A 19,789-nucleotide genomic window follows, 5' to 3' on the forward strand; every position below is an offset into this window, starting at 1 on the left:
GAAAGACATTGAATCAGCAATGCTACTATTTTCTACATATTCTCAATTTAACACTATAATTTTCAGAAAGCTAAGCAGAGAAATCTATCGTTAGAGCATATATTGTTAAAGTTGACTAGCGTTGCTGTCAAAATTAAAAAACTCTATCGTCTATTCTTTTAATACTGAAAATTTTTCGAGGGATCATGAAAATAGATTGGACAAGGAAAATTCTACGAAAGTTCCGAATGATATCCAGAGAGATTTCCACATGACGCAGCACGGTTCGTGGCACGCGCTGTGAAGCACGGAGTGAGTCACTCGCGTCCTGTATACCGCGTGTGTATCACGATGGAAAGAGGGAGGAAAGAAATACATGGGGTTCCCCTAATTTCGTCACTTTAATTCCGCCTCTTGCATACCAATGGCTTTCAAAAGGGGTGGCGTCCGATTGTATTCGAGTATCCGACGACGCTTCTCGCCTTGAGTATCTGGAGTTGCGCACATCGCCGTACGAACAATGAGGCGACCGCGAATGTGATGCGAGTCACGCCGATCACGCGGATGCATCGAACGCGTGCGTACGAACAAAAGGCTCGAGAGGACGCGGGTACAACGCGCTGAACGCGCGATGTGCCACCGGAGGATGACGAAGAGAACGGCGACATCGCCGAGAAACACGCGCGTGCATAATTTATGCTCGCGCGACAACGTTCGTCCGCATATAATTTACGGATCGTCGAGTCAACCTCTTCGTCCCCAGAAACACGATGCTATAGACTTCGATTTTTGTCCCGTATATTTCGTGACATAAACTGGAACATTGATTTATGCGGTGACATAATCTGTCGACGTGATGACAAGTAATCTAAGCGAGTAGTTGGACTCAATAAGAAAACACGCGACGCTTAATAATAATATTGAAACAGATGACATTAATGAATATATGATAGATACTTATATGAATAGATGCGCATATATTTCTATTTTACACACAGCACGACCACTATATGAGAATCTCTAAAATGCTTTTATTTAAACTCGTCGATCAAAACTCAAAGTTGATCTCTCTTTAGTGGAAGTAAAATTTGACGGAATTTTCATTTTTCAATATTTTCGTATTGAGCCGTAAGAAACTGCTGGAAAATAAAATGACGATGAGTGTCCCGACGCCACGGAAATCAATCTGTTTCCAAGGTGGAATTCTTTCCGGCGACTTTCCCACACTCGCCGCGGTTCCACAACGTGACCGCATTCCGCGGGGAATCCGCCTATCGGACGCAATACTTGGACCGTATTCCGCGAGAAACGCGAAAATGGTGTGATTTCGCGAGCGATGCCATCAGCGATCGCGTGATCCCGATTTTCTCAGGCCGCATCGGGATCTTTAAATTCCACGATGTATTGCGTGGTATTTCTCCAGGAACAATGATGATTAAGGGCCGGGGAGATTAGAGGAATCCACATCGGTCGGGATGCGGTTAACGGTTTCACCTTTACCGGAGAGGCCCTTGCACTCCTCGGCTCGGCGCGCGTCATAAGGAATGAGCGATATTAACGTTTATATATATACATGCAGGACGCGCGCGGTCGTTTCCTTCTGCCTTCGTGACTCACGCGCGCGTCTGCTGATCTCCTCTGGCAGACTTTATGGTGTTGGAAGCACCGTAATCCATAAACCCGCGCCGGTAGAATCGGCGAACACGACGGCTCGCGTCGTTAAAGCCGCGAGGGATCGCCAAGGCGCTGAAAACAGTCCGTGCCTTCGCGAACGCGGATGATATATAAGCTTGAACTTTTTTACCGTAGAATGCCTTAGATCCTTCTAAACTACGTAGCAAAGTGTGCATTTGAAGTCAACGAAAGAATAATGAGAGGCGAAAGAAGTTGAAAGCGCAGTTTTAATTAATCTTGAAAATATATAATACTTTTCTTTTACGGTTTGGCTACCAAGATTAACTCGAGTATTATAGGAATTAAATAATAAAACTGTCATTTTATCTAATTTTTATTAAGAACAAACCGATTCCAAATTAGTCAATTGTAGATTCAAGATTTCTAATACTGGTTAAGTTAGAGTTAAATATGAATATACGTGCAGCGTTGTAGATTCAAGATTTCTACTATTAGTAATAGACTAAATATGGACATACGTGCATTGCTTGGTTCTCATTTTTATTCCGCTTGGTTATATTATTCCTATCAAGTGTACACCGCGGCACTCTCTTCAAAGGTCTTTTCAAAGAGGATGGGAAAAAATACTGGATTAGGCTTCCCAGCTTGTCAAAGCAGATCCAGAGGCAAGAAAAGGTCAGATAGGGTTGCTCGGTAGAGAGGAAGAGAAAGGACACACGATGAAGAAGGGGGGCAGAGGCCGGAGGAGGGATACTCGCGACAGCCACCAGCTCAGTGTGGTTCTACTCTTCGTCAGGTGTGTCTCGTGGATCATCATAGAGATCGTAAATCGTATCTGTCGGAGTAGAAGTGTATCGGAAATCTGTATATCGTGTTTATCTTAACGAATAAAAAAAAATTCCCCTCGAACTTAATCGATCTGGAATAAACGCTATCGCGAGCCGGACTTTCTTGTCGGGAATGTAATTGATATCGACACGTGACCAAATACAATCGTGATCGCATGATCGTGTCGACGATCCTTTCGAGCGTGACGGGTTTCCATCGACGACATTCGCACGACGGACGGCATGTCGATCTGAAGGTGAGTCGACGTTTGTAATCGAAGAATCTTCAACCCTCCTCGGCCACATGTCCTCCGTTCACCTAGACTTGAAAATGCTGTATGGAAAAACAAAACTAATGATGTTATCGATGATTGGGCGTTGAATGTCTGACCACGCGAGCGAATTGGCAAAGTAGGTGAACTGTGTCCTGGAATAAGTTGACAGATTTGGTACGCAAAAAAAAGAGCGATTCAAGTTGCACACGAAGCAAGTTTCCGCCTGTCGTGACCACGAAATTTTGCAGCGATACATTCATCATTTAAAAGTTTTGAAAGTAAAAAAATTTAACATAAAACGATATTAAATAATTAAAAAATTATTAAAATTATGCAGTATAAATTATTTCTTCCAATTTTATTAGATTTTAGATTTTTTATTTATCGATGATTTTATCTTTTCTCAGAAAAATTAATTGTGTATATGTCGATTTTCCGATAGAAAGCAGCGACAAATTTTAACTTTCCGAAAAAGATTCTTAATATTGAGGAAATGTTTTTCTTGCTAGAAAAGCAAATTCCGTCGCTGGAGTAATCTCGAAGTTCAAGGAGTCAATAGTACGCGATGAAAACCAGTCAACGCGACAGGTAGTCGAGACGTGCTCGAGACGCTTCTAAGAGCGGCTTCCGAGAGCTCTTTAACTAATTTAACTCATCGTTTTTCCCGTTTATCGACCGATAAAAACGAACGAATATATTAATAGCTAATGATTATAGAGTGAATGATATCCGACCGATTTAATTCCGCTCGTCTGAGCGTCTGAAGTGGTCCGGATGCTTCGCTTTTGTTTTAATAATAGTATCACCGACCGGATAATTGCGCTCGTTCAGCGTTAATTCCGCTCCATGATTAATTCCAAGAGTGGACTCGTAATTTGTGCGTCGCGCTTTTATTGCAACGAGTGCAAGCCGCCTCGCGAAATAATTGCGGCGATGGTTTTCATCGTTAATCGCGTTATCTTTCCTTCGATGAGCGCGCAAACGCTTTATAGAATATTATATAAAGCGCCCACGTTTCTCTCAAGACGCATAACGCCGTGCGAGCCTTCCGTCCGTGTAGCGTGCCAAGGGCGACCTTAACATTTAATTAAAAATAGGCGGACTGAGAGAGGCGCCGACATAAAGGCGACGTTAAATAAGGGTCGCGCGGCATTTAAAACCCACGGATTTTGATACAATGCGAACGTTTCTTGACAGTCTTATAAAAATATTAAATTATTTTTTGAAACTTTTTAAAATGGATCGTTAAGGGTTAGGCAACAATGAAATAAATGTGTGCAGGCTTTTAATTTTAAAATTGATTGTTTATACTATAATTCAGTTAAATAAATTCCTTATGTAATTATAAGGAACTTGTTTAACTGAATTATGAACGATCCATTTTAAAATTAAAACCCTGCGCATTTATTTCATTGTTGCCTAACCCCCAATTTGGGTGATCGGTTCCCTCTCTAAATATAGAGAGCTAGGCAAGAGATACTCCCGGTGGGTTGCCATCCCTACTGCTTCCGAGAGGTGGCGATCGAATAAAAACCGACAATTTTTGATCGGATTTGAAGTCGGATCCTTCGGCTCATTAGACCAGCGCACATCTCTCTGCGCCACGATCGCCACATAGAATAACTATCATGGATCGGGAACCGCGTTCGCGATCTAACGAACAGTTAATAAGCTGTCGCGTAACTAATGAAGCCTATGTTAAGTCGATAACGTTTCTCTCTTTCTTTCTCTCCCTTATCGTCTCGTTCCTAATTAATTCCCCGACATTCATTCGCGTTGTAATTGCACGATTCGTTATGCATTCCCGTTTCGTCCGCGTACGTCCAGCGTAGCGTATGCACGAATCGATGAATCGGAACCACCGCGATCATCGCAATCGCTCGGCATCCGGCCAATTTGCTCGTCCAGATGCGCCATAGGCGCCCATTTATAAGGGTCGCGGAGGGACTAATGTATATGCCGTTGTAGCGCGATATTTATTTAAAAAAAAGAAAGGGTTTGCGGAAGAGAGAAATCTGCTCCGATTTACATTATTAGAAAATTGTTTCCGGAGACATTAGAAAAGGGGAAAATTAAACTTAATTTATGACGCGAATTATATACGGAATATATGTACGTTAATTAATATAATTTTCTTCATAATTATTATAAATTTTTATCGATGTAATTTCCAAGTTCTCGACCTAAACTCTCAGCCCACGACTTTCAATTCTCTCTGCTCTCAATGGAAATATTGTGCGTCCTCGATTCACGTATGAATGAGCGTAAATCGATTGTCGTGTCATCGACTTGTCGTCGACATTGCAATAGAAAACGGAGTAAAGACACGCTCGCGGGCTGACCGTTAGTCATTGTTATGCGACGTGACAGTAGAGTACGCGCGCGCGTTTTAGCTTCGTTAAGAACAATTAAAAGCGGCTCAAGACTTAATTGGCGCGACTGCCAAAGGCGCGTCCGTTTAATCGACGTTTATTAAAGGAATACTCGCACGCGCGCGGCTTAACGAGCGAGCGTTTCATTCCCGTGGGAGACATATCGTGAAAGTGCACGACGAGGATACCTACCCAAGGGGCGAAATAAGCATCCCGAGCCGCGTGCAGCGCAAAATGAGAAATGAAGGCTTCCAGGACGCGTGAATTTACGTATACCGCCATGGTGGTGAAGTTATACCCCGCGTGTAACGACAGGCCTCTACGAAAACAAATGACACGAGCACGTTCAGCAGAGGCTCGAGCTCTATTTATAAGGAGTTCAGAGTGCAAGTGAAATAAGTCCATTAGGCTTGCCTCGAGTGCGGCTTCGTATATATCCAAAGCGAAGCTTATAAATTGCGTACTTGCCGGCGCCGTGAATCTTTCGTTTATCGCACACGCGCTTTCCTCGAGGGCTAATGACCTTACCCTTTTCTTCTTTTTTTTTCGCGTATTCTCGGGTGTGACAGACTTTTGTGTCCTTTCATGCGGTAATGAAGATTCTTTAAGCTCGGGACCGCTTCGTCGGGAAGAGGAACGTCGTTTCCGCCGTTCTTGGCGTTTTTCGAAAAAATCCCACGATGCTTATCCCACGACGCGTTAACGGGCCTTTACCGTTCTTCTTTACGCTGCCGTGCCGGGTTTTCGGTAATGAGGACATGTTATGCAAATCGGCGGAGATATTGTAACTGTCGCGCAAACGGTACGCAAACACGCGTCGTCCTTCACTCTCGGCTCACGTTGCCTCGCGGAGAAACGAGTTCTATCGCACATACGCCGCCATATAATTCTTCCGTTAATTTGCCATTTCCTTTGTGGCTCTCGCTAAGAAGCTCCGCGCTACTTTATTATCTCCTACCCGTTATATTTGTCGAACGAATCTTGTAAAATCAGAGCATCTCTCTCTCTTTCTTTCTCTCTCTCGAGAAAATTTGCAACACCTATCGGGAGTGATAAAGAAGCGACTAAATTGGAAAGTCCTATCTTATCTCGAGATCGAGACCGACTCTAATCTTCATTCCCGACTCCTTCCTCGGATAATCCCCGAAGTATTTATAGTATTCCCGCGTTCATTTCACGGCTGGTTATTAACCGGATAAAATGCCCGGTACGATGGTACCGATTAACGAGTCACGTTTCCCCAGAGTACATGCCCCCATCTTCGGGAGAGAGAACTCTCGATAAATCAGGACCTCTCGGCTTCGCTCTGCGGCGTTCTGCCGCGAGAATAACTTATCTCGCTCACAATGCCCTGCCCGCGTAATTCCTGAATATATCCCTTCGAACGCGAAGCAACAAATTAAAGTTCCCCGACAGAAATGCGCTGTCCTGATGTTCCGATCGGTCGCAAATGACCTGCGATAAATCATTCGTTATTATCCTATGCACTTTGAAGCAGTGCCATCGTGATTCGCATTTAATACAATAAGATTAAGTAATATAATTCTATAAATGAATTATATAAAAAATATATATGAAAATATATATAAAAATTTATTGTTTAGACTTTACACTTGTGAATTTTGAGGTATACTGAGGTTCTTGCAATTTTCAAGCAATCTCTCGATACGAGCATGTTCATATCACTGTTCAATAAATATATCATAAGCATTCCATATTCGACGCCAAAAAATCCTGGATCGCGATATAGCTCGCGTATTAATCAGTCACGATTCTCAATCTCGTCTCGGTGATGAGGCTTCTCCGTGCTCGTTCGGGGTGCAACCATATATACAGGATATATGTGTATATGGATGCGCCGGATCGTTAGATCGCTCCAATTCTCCTCTGCCAGATAATACGGATTGCCTCGTAGATCAGTACCTCCGTACAATGCAAGTATCTAGACAATGTATCAAGGGTTCACCTCGCCGAGTCCTAACGCGCGCAGCGGTATCTTCTTCACTTATATTCTTCCTTTTCTCCGCGCGAGAAGGTATTTCGCGGTTACGTTCGAACGTGCGCTTCATTTCTTATCTCTACGGCGCAACAGATACATCCGACTTGTAGTTGGGGGAAAGATTGAGTTATTTTTAAAATAATCAATAGTTTAGAAAACTTTGAGAGCGCCGGTGATTATGCTCAGGCGTAAACAGACGAGATCCTTATCTTTTAACAGATAGCCTCGAGAGAGTGATAATTAAGTGCAAATTTGCCACCATTATTCACAAATTCCTCAGAAATTCCCCGACCGTTTGCGGTTACGCAAAATTAGCTTAATCAGAAAACTCAGATTATTCTCTTAATAAATTGAGAGTGAGGAAGGGAGAGAAGGGGAGGAGCGGAGGATGCCGCGCGCGAATTCCGGTCGGGATTCCGCTTTCCGCGAGAAATAACTTTCAGCATCTCGCTGTTTTGTTGCGCTATCGGGTAAGGAAACGGGCATGAGCGCCTCTTGCACTCATAAATAAGGCATAACCGAGCCGCGAGCGCGGCGAACGTGGGCGAAGACTCTTTGCGCGCGCGACGTATGCGCGATTTGTTGTTGCGAGAGGGTGGAAAAGCAAGCGAGGGAGCCGCGAGGAATTACCTATCCGGCATGTATTCTTGCTTCGGGATGCGTGGGCGTGCGTAGGTATCAGCCCTGAAGAGAGATCATCAGGAAAGCATGAAGATAAAGAACGACGGGGGTTCCCGATAACTGACGTATTTTATTAACTTCGCTATTTATTGTTTATAATTAATTTCATATCGCGTCGTTTACCGCGATCGTCGTTTCTCAACTCAATTCTTTTCATTATTCCGTAAGCTTCTTATTCGATTAATTATTTCACATAGTCGATTTATGTTTAATGTAATTTAATCCTTATTAATTTATGACTCTGTAGGATTTATTTAACAAACTCATTCGGTTTCAACTGATTTGTTTGCTGCATCGGCCATCAATTGCGACAAATGTCACGTATGTACAAGTCAACAAGGCCTAAGTCAGCAATCAACACGTCTGCCGTATCGATATGTACAAATAAGTAAACAACGGTTCAAATCGCAATAATGTCTCATTGCGACTTAATTCCCATACGCGACAAAGTATTATCAGGTAGATTGCAAAACAACATCGATACCAAATGACTTCATAATTTCTATATACTGTTGCATCGATTTTCTTATTTTTACAGTTTTATTTGTGATACGCAGCGAACGAGCTTGGTCGTTTGTTTCTTAACTGTCACGTGTATAATGGCAGATCTTTCTGAACGCGAGAAATTCTCCCTGCAGCTCTCTCCACGTTGCGTTCGCGCGACTATTTAACGATATTTTCAACCCGCACGCACACGCGAGGGGCGGGCTGCCCGTGGGGAGTTACAATTGTTGGTACATTGTTACACGCGTAACAGGGCAGCATGCGCGCAGCAAGTTTTTTGCAAAATGCACTGCTCGCGGGAAAGCTCGAAAATCTCCTACATCCCTGATGACATTAATTTATCGCCGCGCGTTATTTGCGCAACGCTTTAATGCAACAACGGCGGCGGTAATGGCATTATAATAGCAACGAAATCGTTCGCGCGCGCGTTCCGTGTATCGAGTTCAGGGTCGTTTCAGGATCTTACCGTCGACGCGCATTTTTCAAGCACGTTGCGCCGCACAAAACGCCTCTCACAATAGCCGATTCCGGCGTCGCGTATTACTCGATCGTTTTATCAACTCGCGAGCAAACAGAAAATCCGAGTTATTTACCAAGACGCAAAGTTAGGACGTTATTGATGAAAAAAATCACCGCGCCAAGTTATAACGTTTATTATAATTTCTTCATATATTTTTAACTATCGATGCCTGAATGGTAAATTTATCCTCTGGTCAACAAAGATTATTTTTAATCACAGCTTGTAATTTATATTTTCCACTTTATTGAAAAAGTTGTCGAAATATTTGTATATAAGCCTTAAAGAAACGTATAGGTCTTGCGGGGAAAGGTGTTTCTCTCTCTCAGAGATCCAGTTTCGTATTAATTTAAATATTTCAATGCTGCGCACAAGGCGCAGAGTCAACGTGCTAAATATTTTATCACGCAAACGCTGGAATATAGATTTCCAGCGCTTTAATATTGCACCATTGGCATCGTTCCGACGTTGAATCTCAATATGTTACTCCTTGACACGCGCTCGTTTGCGAGTCATTGTTACTCGTATCGCTTACGTAACGCGTGACGAAAGACAGAATGTAGAATTTTGACTCGTCATAATTATTGTAAGAATTCACGGGCATGATAATTCAGAGGCACAGAGAGAGAGAGACGAGAAAGAGAAGCCCTGGGGTTGAGGAAACGTATCGATCACCGCGGCGTAACGCGAAGGTAACCGGCGTCGCGTTGCAGTTTTCCCGGTGCGAGGATCCGCCGTGGGCGATACACCACGCTCGCGTGGTGTGCGCACCCGCGCGTGTCCGACACGCACGCGGCACGCGGACGTCGCGGACGCGGACGGCGCGGATCACGAGTCTCTAGTCGAAGCGACGCGACGCGGGTCGGGACGCGACGGGACGCGCTGGCTTCTGCCTGCTTCTGCCGCTTATGCTCGCCTGATAGAGCCGCGATCAAGACGTTTGCGCAAATCGCGTAACGCGGACGCGCATACGCGCTCTCCACGCACGCCGCCAACGACGTCGCGCCACGTCGTGTCACCTGCCTCCTCGCGCAGCCCGACGACAGTAAATGAGCGCAGCCGTGATGAGTCGGCGCGCGAAACCAAGGAGTAGTCTTTTGTAACCTTTTCCGTTCACGTCCCAGGTCGAACAGCAAGTCGCAATAAAGTCAAAATGACGATTTCTAGGTCATTTTGCCATCATTTTGACTTTGTTGTAATTTTCTGTTCTACCTATAGAGTCGAGCTGGAGCCTGCAATCGCGGAAATCAGTCTGACGTAGATCTGATTTTAATTTGATTCGATTCTAGGCGTTAAAATTGTGCTGCGAAATCCCAGCGAGTGTTGAAATCTCAATATGCGACTCGGTAATATAATAACAATCAATCATTTGTCTCATTAACCATATTAAAATGTAATACAGCGATACAGATACAGTTCCACGTCGCGACAGCGGGATTTTTAGATTGCAGATTTATGCGGTCTGATAAATTTGCAATGATATTTATTTTTATCGCCGTAAGTGATGGAAAGAAATCAATGACAGACGCCGGGCGTTTTATCGCGACGATTAATTTCGGATTTGATAGCTCACGAAACGCGTGACAGCTATACTGGAGTAAAGAGAAATCGAACGATTGCACATCGCGAATGATTATAATCGCGAATGTGCTGACGGACAACTTGAAAATTCGCTGAACCAGATTTATTATGCTGGATACTTCTGATTATCTGGACCGCGAAGCTTTTCCGTCGTGGACGCGTTCCGATTCTCACGTTTACGTCCCGGACTTCTGAGTAAGAGATCACTTGACGGCGTTAAGGAACGTCATGATGATTTATGCTTGCCGTTCACGCGTGACGCGTCTTCCCGGATGAGTAACTCCTGGAATCGTAGAAAAGGAAATTATCCTAACGGGTTCGAAATTTGCCTCGGTGACCCGACTGTTGTTTCTCACATATTCGATTTATGGACATAAGAGGAATTTGTCCGAACAAAACCGTTGTATCTAACAGCTGATGCAAGTTGAATGCTGCTTCAACGCGACATTTTCATATTTTTTTAAATATAAATGATAGAAACTAATATTAATAGAAAAAAATACATATTTTTTGTCAATCAAAGAAGGATGGAGCGTGGAGCCGTAACAAGGTGTTGGTGTTCATGTATTCTCTACTTCCGTAAAGAATTAACGAATTGTTAACGAATTGTTTACGGAATTATAGAATATATGAATACCAACACCTTGTTACGGCTCCACGCTCCATCCTTCTTTGATTGATTTCTAATCTTATGAGCCTTTACTATTATATTTTTCGTCAATTATTACTTAAAAATCGTAATATCAGTTTTTCACAATAGCGAAGGAGTATCGAATATAAATCAGATAAAAGTATATCTTTATATACTCTATTATATTTATAAGCATTTTACTTGTAAATGGACCGACTAAGTAATTTTTTTTTTTTACGAAATTTCTCGAAACAAGGACAGTTCAATAGTCTCATTTTGACTGGTGATCAACTAAGAGGCCTGAGAGCACACTTGACTGATTGTGAGAAACTGAACTTCAATTCCGAGCATCTCACGACACACGTTTTGATGTGAGATTCATGTATAACAAATATATCCGAGTCTCCTCAATCGAATCGTATATAATAGCGATTATGTATAACGTAACGAATATCAAATTGACTCTCGGGATTTATTTATTAAAGCGTATCATGTCTCGGGACTGGTTTCAGCCGAGTTTCTTCAGCGGAAAGGGGCGATCGTAAATACGGGGCTTAAGAATGCTGCCTCTACGATCGGATAAGCGCAGTCGAGAGAGTCTTCGTCTCCGACTCCCCTCGATGTTGGTTAGTGTGCTAATCATTCGCGCGTACCGTTAGCTTCTCATTTTAGCCTTATCAAGATTTATGCGCCTCGTGCCATCGCGTCGCGATGCGTCGCGTCGAAATGCGTCCCCGTGCACGCTCGTTAATTCTCTCGCTCGGCGAAGAGAGAAGTTTACATGGTAATCACACACGCGCGAACGCGCTGACGAAATCAAAAGTAAATCGAGCCGGAAAGTGCATTCGTTAATTGCCCGCAATTAGCAGAGGTATCGTCGCGCGCGCGCAACAAAGACTTTCGAGTTTTAAGGCCTTTTAGAGATACATAGTTTCAATTTAACGAGATTAATTCTCCTGGTTTAATTTAATTAACAAAGATCGTATCTCGAAATAACAGATCAGTTTTTCAGCCGCCGGAAAATGCGCCGGCTAATTAACTCAAAGGCACGCTTGCGTGTAATGCAATTACAAGCGTAATTAGACGACGGTGCGGAGAGTGAATCTGTTTTGTTGGCCATGGTGTGATAAGCACAGCATATTTCCATCTAATTTATTCCATTCCGCAAAAAAAGGGGAAAAGTTTCTTTAGGAAGCGACAGCATTTTTGTCTTTTTTTTTCGATAAAGCGAGAGAAATAACGTGCAGTGGTACACGTACCTATATAGTGAGACTATAATTTTTTTTGTTCATATCGCTGAAATTTGCGAGGAGAAGAAAAGAGAGATAGAGGTGGAGAAAATCTTAGGGTCAACTGTGAGCCTGACCGTTTGACTTGCCGATTATGCGAGCCGCGATGCGATTTCTTCGATGATGAGCAAGCGAGATCATTCTTTCGTCCTATCTTGCGCTCATTCCGCGAGGAGCTATAAAATTAGCCGTGAACAACGTGTAAGATGACTATCGATGTTGGAATTTCACCGCGAGGCAAAAACGGCGAGTATACAGCAGGCCGTTGGCGTTTTTGTCGCGTGAAAGAGGAAAACTATCATATCAGGTGCATTTCACTGCGTTTGCCGTGAACAGTCATTGCCCTCGCGCGATATTTTCATTACTTACGTGACGTAACGGTAAAGTATCCTAAAGCGAACGACGTCGTTAATTAGCATCATTAATTAACTGAGTTAAAATTTTTAATTACGTTCAGGAAGCGAATTGATAAGTGTATTCTTTTTAAAAAATTCCGAAAGAAGATAAAAACTCGCACCGCGGTTAAAGAAATTGATAAGAGACGCGAGAAAAACAAATTTATACACAATTTTATCGTAGGCTGTCGCGCCGGGTTTATATTTTTTGCCCTTATCCGTTTCCTTTTCATCTTAAATTTAATTGGCGGCTCAGAATTTATCTGAACGATTCGGTATCTTTAATATACCTCATCCATCTCGGTCAACACATTTCGGTGTCGATATAAATTCTCAATTTTATCAAAAAACACCGTGTACTTGTATTTTCGTGTAAAACCTGTACGTATAATAGCGCATATCTTATCGTTTGCGTTAAATATGACCTCCAATATTCGGGTCAAGGGAACGAATCTCTTCTCTTACGAACAACTTACGTGCAGCTAAGTATACATGTAATACAGCGATATGGGATTTAATGTATCAGATAAGAAACCTGATATATCTACGACCGCGAGACACGATTCGGTTACACGTGCTTTTCCCCTGTCCAATTCCACCGGGGCGTCGCAATCAGCTTCGAGTGCGCAAGCCGCGTGTACCGCGAGACCGCGCGCGTCAGCAGCGCGGGACGGCGCGGACCGGCGCGGCGCACGTGCCACGTGCGTACATTCTGCTCTCCGGATAGACGCGTGGCATCGCAGTCTGTACCGGACGCGGTCGTGCTTACGTGACTTTGGCGTGTCTCTCACCTCGCGCCGTCGGACTTGGCCAACGGACAACGCGGCTGCGTGATACCCGCGCATGTCCGACGCCGATCAGACGCGGCCCGCGTCTTTTGGGACGAGCGTACTCCGAGCTCCGAGTCGCTCTCTGCGTCTCGTCTCGAATCCGTGGGTATCTCGTATCGGGAGAGAAATCTGACAGTGAGAGTTATCCCTTTGACGCGGTCCGCGCAATCGCGGACACAATCAGGAATTTTGAGGAATTCTCGTGTAAATTAACCGTAACGTCTAACTGAAGAGAGAAATTTATTTTATAACATCTCCGTATTTTAGGTGAAAAAAAAATGATTACACGCATGACCGAGGACGCTGGGAGTGAAGGAGTTTAAACGTGAATTCCTTTCCACTCCGCTGTCGTGTCACGGAGCGGCGCAAAAGCGCGATCTTGCGTGACAATATAATTAAAATAGCCCGATCGCCGATCGCGTCGAAAGAAGATTAGTTAATTATCCGGTTCAGCTGGCCGGTGCAATTGTAGAAGATTACGGCAGCGAAAGATATATAAAACAAAGACATAGAGAATTAATCGGGCGTCGAGGAGCAGGGGATACAAAGCAGGGCGTAATAGCCGGAGTGGAAAAGCGCGTGAAAGCGAATTTGCACGGTTCAAGCTTGACGCGAGCGTGTCACGTGAGCGCGTTGGGCGAACGAGCTCCTTTTTTTTTTGTTCTGTTTAAGCGCATCAGCGAGAGGATATAGAAGCCGCGGAGGAACAAAAAGCCGAGAGTGAAAGCGAATCTGCAACAAGAATAAATGTTAACCGACGGCTAATGGATGAGCGAGTTCTCGTTCAGGGGTAAACTGCTCGACGCTGGTCGCTGAAAAAAAAATCGCGAAAGCGGAATTATGAGACCTCCTGCCGTTTGAGAACTACAATTACCCCACAATACCAATCTGTGTGTAATAACATAATTGTAAGCCGTTCCGCATAACGTTCGTACGGGGTGTCCCGCCGCGCCGCGGATCAAATTTTAATGGCGGAGATCTCTCTCGGACGTACGAGGATTGCGCGCGCCGCGCGGGTCTCGGATCTTTTTCCCGGCTCGGAAATTTCATCGGGATCGTTTTTGCCCGAGCGTTTATATCCGATTCGCTTTTCTTTCGCCACGGACGATTCGCCCGATCGGGCAACCGGGGACGAGGGGAAGCGTGCAAATCCGCCATAATAGGCTCGCGATGCGCCCGCGAACTCAGACCGTCTCGAATCGGCTGGATATCAATTAAGTAATTTGTGCGGGACCCGCGCGAGCCCGGGCTGCGTGCCGATGATCGATGGGGCCCCTGCCTCCTCGACTCAAGGTCGGCGCGAGAGAGTTCAAGGCCGATCATTTTCTCGCACGAGGAAAGCGGACGCGGACGTGTGCGTGCTAAGCGAGAATTATAAGATCTGGGCCGAACGAGCGTTTCGTCCCGGGACCCCGGGAGTCGCAATCGGTGAAATCAGAGTACTGTTTAATCGCCGGGAATGTATATAATTTTCGGGAACTTTTCTTCGTGCCGTAATTGCCCGAGAAATAACAACGTTTCGCGCGCTCTTCGGTTCGCGTGGCTTTTCGCCACGTACTTAATTGCGCGTTGAGAGAAATTTCTCCACAGTTTTGCGCGTGGCTATGTCAAGGAAGAATAATAGATAGAAGAGTCAAACACACTCAAATTAGTGATTATCAAAAGGAGCGATAAATTCGATAATATTATTTATTGCTAAAATAAAATTATTTCATTAAAAAAATCGTTTCGAATATTTCGTTAAGAAATGACGGAGGACTTTCCAATTGGCTGCGGAAGTTATCGATAAAAATTAAGATCTATTGTTACAGGACTCGACGTATATTTCGCGTACAAAGCCTTATTCATGTCGAGGCATATTGTACATTTTCAGCGGATCATGCATTGGCTGTCCCGCGCGTTACCTCGCCACTCCATCGCGCGTCCCGATGAATCTCGCATCTCCCACCGTCAACTTCAGCGTCTCGCGGGTCCTTCCGTCAGCATCTCTGGAGTCGCGCGAGGATGCGCGATCGATCGTGATACGCGCGATCATCCTCCCCCGCGAAATGCCGCGCGCTTTTACGCGCGATGCCACGCCGGAGCGTAACAATCGTAGCCGGAGCTATCACACACGCTCGATCTAATGGACAGCCGGAGGCTGCCACGGCCTAGACCGTGAAGTTCTTCTTCTCGTGATTTCCTCTTCCTCTTATCCCGGAGAGTCGCCACCTCTCTCTGCTATACGGCTCTTCCCTCCCGTATAATATCTGTCCATTGTCTCGCTGCGTACAATAGGGAAGACCTCGCGGTACTTCGCGAGCGGAGAAAGAAACGCGAGTTATTGTAACTCGCGGTTTCAATCCTCTCCCGAGTGTTGCAGCATAATGCATTCCGAAAGATGCTCGAACCTTGCTGGGGATTGTGCACCTCGCGATTTCAAATTACGATAGTTTACGAGAGAACCAAAGAGAATTTAATGGTAAATTTTATAAAATCGTAATACGACAATCTCATACATATACACGTACGCGTTAAAAATTTGAATTTTATTGCGTATTGATTAAAATACATGCAGAAATTACAGTTGATAATTTTTATCATACATTCCGCGACTGCAATGCCTGTATTAGTCCTTCTTGATATTTTCTCTTTAGTCATCGCTCGCATTTCGCTCGAATGAAACGCGTTTCTAGAGCTTGAAAAAGAAGTCGTACGTTTACGACGGGAGGCACCAGGAAGTCTGTTGCCATGAATGATAGTAATGTACGCATGCATGATCTCTCGTAATAAACATTCGCAACACCAGTGCAAACCTGTTACGTAGCGAAGCTCATAAAGGAAAGGAAGGGACATGAGCACCGGGGGGAAAAAAATTAAGAAGAGGAGGAAGAAGAAGTAATGGAACAATGACCAAGACATCGCTTAACTTCCGTCGCTGATTGGAGCCGTGTTCCTTAGCGATCGTTATTGACATAATTGCATCCGTTGATACGTAACGAGTTTATTCATACACCTGCCAAGTCATAAAACGAAATCGATTCTTTCGATGGATCGATATATTTTACGCCTCTATGTTTAAAACTCAACAAAATGTATAGAAAATATTAAACCACACTCTCGATACGTATTTATTATAATAATTCGTTGGGAGATTTGAAATATATGGAAATATATGTTCAATGCATATACACACCGCGAAAACACATATGTATATGAAAATAAATAAGATAAAAGCAAGTAAATAAGTGAGTATAAAAAGTATAAAACGTGTAAGAAAAATAAAAATAGATAGGGACAGATAAATATATAAGAGAGCACTTTGGACTCATTTGATTTTCTTCAATAATTGGGGCCTTCCGTATAGAGGAACTTAAAGACCGCGTGAAGATGTGTATAGCGATGAATTTCTATCGTGCGCTAGGAATTTCTATCACGTGCGAGCTTTACGAGCGAGTGAATCGAGTAGCCTCGTCCGTAGTAATGTAATCGTAATAACTCTGGGAAGCCACACCGACGAGTGGCTTGCAGCGGGAGGTTGTCGTGAACAAGAAGCATTGGGAACAAGAAGACGGCCCCGGCAACTCACCCCGAAGGCAACTCACGCGGGGCCCATTACACATTGGACACGTGTGCTCACTTTTCAAACGTAATATCGCATGCGCGCCCCGCCGCGTGTTTGTTATCCGTGTCGCGCATCTCGTGTTGCTATCTCTATTGATCGCGATCGCGAGATCGGTAGCAAGAAAGCGAGCGAAGGGGTGGTAACGGCACGGGAGGAAACGATTCAAAGGATCGAGGGACCGCACAGAAGTTCGCTACTCATCATTAGAGCCGTCGGACATGCAATCTGGAGCGGAGTAGAGAAGCGATGAAGTGTGAAGATATATATATACCGAGAGATTCTTTCGCCGTTTTAATGATCCGGCAATGATTCGGGAATTATTTAATTTATTTTTTCAAGCACAATATTTTATAAATCAAGATGTAATTTTTTTTAACGATAAATGATAGATTTCCTTCGAGATACACGCGCGGATAGGTTTAATCTTCATCTCGAATTCCTCGGATGCACTGTTGTATCTCGCGATTAGGTTTACTATCCGCACTTTCGAATACGATTCGCGGATACAAACGTATCGGCGATAAGGGGAGAGCAACAATTAGAGCGGAATGCAGGCGATAGAGCATGCGATGCGCGACAAAAATGTGCCCGGCCAGTTTTCTCTGTTCGACCGATATATGGGGCGAAAGTTCTACAGTTTGACTGTCCAACTGCGGAGTGTCGAATTGTTAAATCGCGCAATCGTGAGTAGATTATCGATACGTTAAGAACCGCTGAGTTTTGTCTCAATATTGTCGCCCCTTGACGTTAAACGCTGACGTCGATCCTTGATATTGACGCTGAAAATAACCCCTTCAGGTCGCTATAATAGCCCATCCTTCGTGTGTGAAGTTTTAAAAGCATGCAGCTGCCTTTTTAGTTTTTAGCTACTTTCGGCGATTCCGCCGTCTTTTGTCGGCGAAATTATTTGCGGCAGAACGGGCGTCAAAGCGGCCAGCAACTTTGCGAAAATATGCAACGGAGACGGTTCTTTCGGATAACTGATCCGCGACGATCCGTATATACCCGAAATGTGCACGTTCTACTTTCGTCGGCACTTTCGTAGCCGGCTTTAAAGTGCGGAGAAATTCCGCGCGCTGATAAGATAACAGCGACACGATCATTAACGTTTGGTAGCGACAACTTTATCGCATTTGTGCGCGTTTACGCCGTCGCCGTTGTCATCGTTCTACCGCGATATATTCTCAGAATTGTTTTCTCATGTACGCAGAGAACCGTTCGCCGGAACCGGGGGACGATTTTCCTCGAGGAAGAGTCTGTCATTTGTCCTAGAAATATATCCCGGAGATAGAACGTCCCGGAAATATCGCGCTGTCTACATCCTAAATGTCAAGCTAAGACACTTTCGCGGAAGTATAAAAGAAAATACGACACGTTCTTTTATTTAATTTGATTCTTCCAGTACTTACAATATAACGCGCAGACGTGCAACGAATCACAATCGTGAAGCGTTGCCGTCGATCTTTCGGATTTTATTTACAGTTAACGTTTTAGAAAAAGACAGGGAGAGAGACAGTATGTCACATTCGCTGTTAACAACGAGCCGTCACATACCTATCGGTCTTATCTCAGCGTTGTATATCGATCCTCTGCGGTTTTTTTCGTAACTCTTCGCCATTGGCTGCCATATGTCACTCGGTGTGACACACACACGTGGCATTGTTTTACGAAGGCTTAAAAGGTGCGCGAGCGGCCAGCGGTTCTCCTCTCCCTTCTACTATCCGGTCGCTAATTGATTTGAAGTCTGAAACGTTCCGCCAGCAGTTGATAGCAGTTGACATAAAAATAGAAAGGAGCTTCGTAATGTTCTCCGCGTGACACCAATCTCACGAAGTACTCTGTAACCGATCGATTTCCACGGAAATACATTTGAGGAGGGGAGAGACGGGCAATCGAGAGAAGTCGATGTGCCCTGGCTGTTAATCGGAAGAATCACGGGGATGACGTGAGAGGCACCCGCACCATGAAGTTGCGGTACCCTCGTCGCGCACCTGTCTCGCACGTGGGTCATACGTATGTACGTGCACCCGCATCCCGAGACGGTGCGGCGTAATGTTCGATTGAACTTAACGCATCGATCTTTCAATTTAGTTCAGGGCACTTAATTTAGATAATCGACGTTTCTGTCAATTTAAGATTGTTCAATCTTCTTGAAAGCATCAGTACTACTCGGTGTTCGTATAGATACCTGCGCAATATCGGAGTTAAAGTAAACGATGCCTACGTAATATCGGAGGTAAAAGTAAACGATGCCGAAAGTACTTTACGTTTTTTTCGGCATCGATCGTTTACCTTGGAGCTGGGTATTGATACGTCTAATGCCGGTATTGGATCCCTATCCGGTATGGATCGTGAGTATTTACGCTCACATCGCGATCCACCTTGAGAGAACTAATGAAAGTAATAAGTAATTAAGCAGTGTGCAAAAATCCTGTCGCGCTGTCGGCATGCCGACCGCGGAACGGACGTTACTGGATTATATTCGCTGAAAAATAGTAAAATCGGTTTGTCGGTTAACCCGCCGCGTTCGCCAGCGCGTTTTTATCGTTAACCAAACCGTCAAATAAAACAAAACGAAGAATGTAACTTTACAAGATAAATCTCTTAAGGTCTGTCAGTGAAAATTAATTCCAAGTTGAATCTAAATCATCTAATTCTAAATTCAATCCT

The 19,789-nt window shown here is 44.3% G+C and overlaps 1 protein-coding gene across 3 annotated transcripts in view; it reads left to right on the top strand.

Annotated features, from left to right (window-relative positions):
• Positions 1–19,789, top strand: part of LOC139819738 (uncharacterized) — a 36,001-nt gene that overhangs the window by 1,978 nt on the left and 14,234 nt on the right. Inside the window, exon 1 of one of the 3 annotated variants that reach the window (XM_071789391.1) lies at positions 2,386–2,698. The exons of 1 other annotated variant lie outside the window; for it this stretch is intronic. In XM_071789391.1, coding sequence (XP_071645492.1) covers positions 2,618–2,698 — 81 coding nt within the window. In that variant the 5' untranslated portion in view covers positions 2,386–2,617. Of the gene's footprint in view, positions 1–2,385; positions 2,699–10,017; positions 10,136–19,789 lie in introns of those variants that run through there. One more of the 3 variants, XM_071789395.1, reaches the window with a different exon arrangement.

The sequence above is a fragment of the Temnothorax longispinosus genome, chromosome 9, assembly GCF_030848805.1.
Source record: "Temnothorax longispinosus isolate EJ_2023e chromosome 9, Tlon_JGU_v1, whole genome shotgun sequence".
Taxonomy (NCBI): Eukaryota; Metazoa; Arthropoda; class Insecta; order Hymenoptera; family Formicidae; genus Temnothorax; species Temnothorax longispinosus.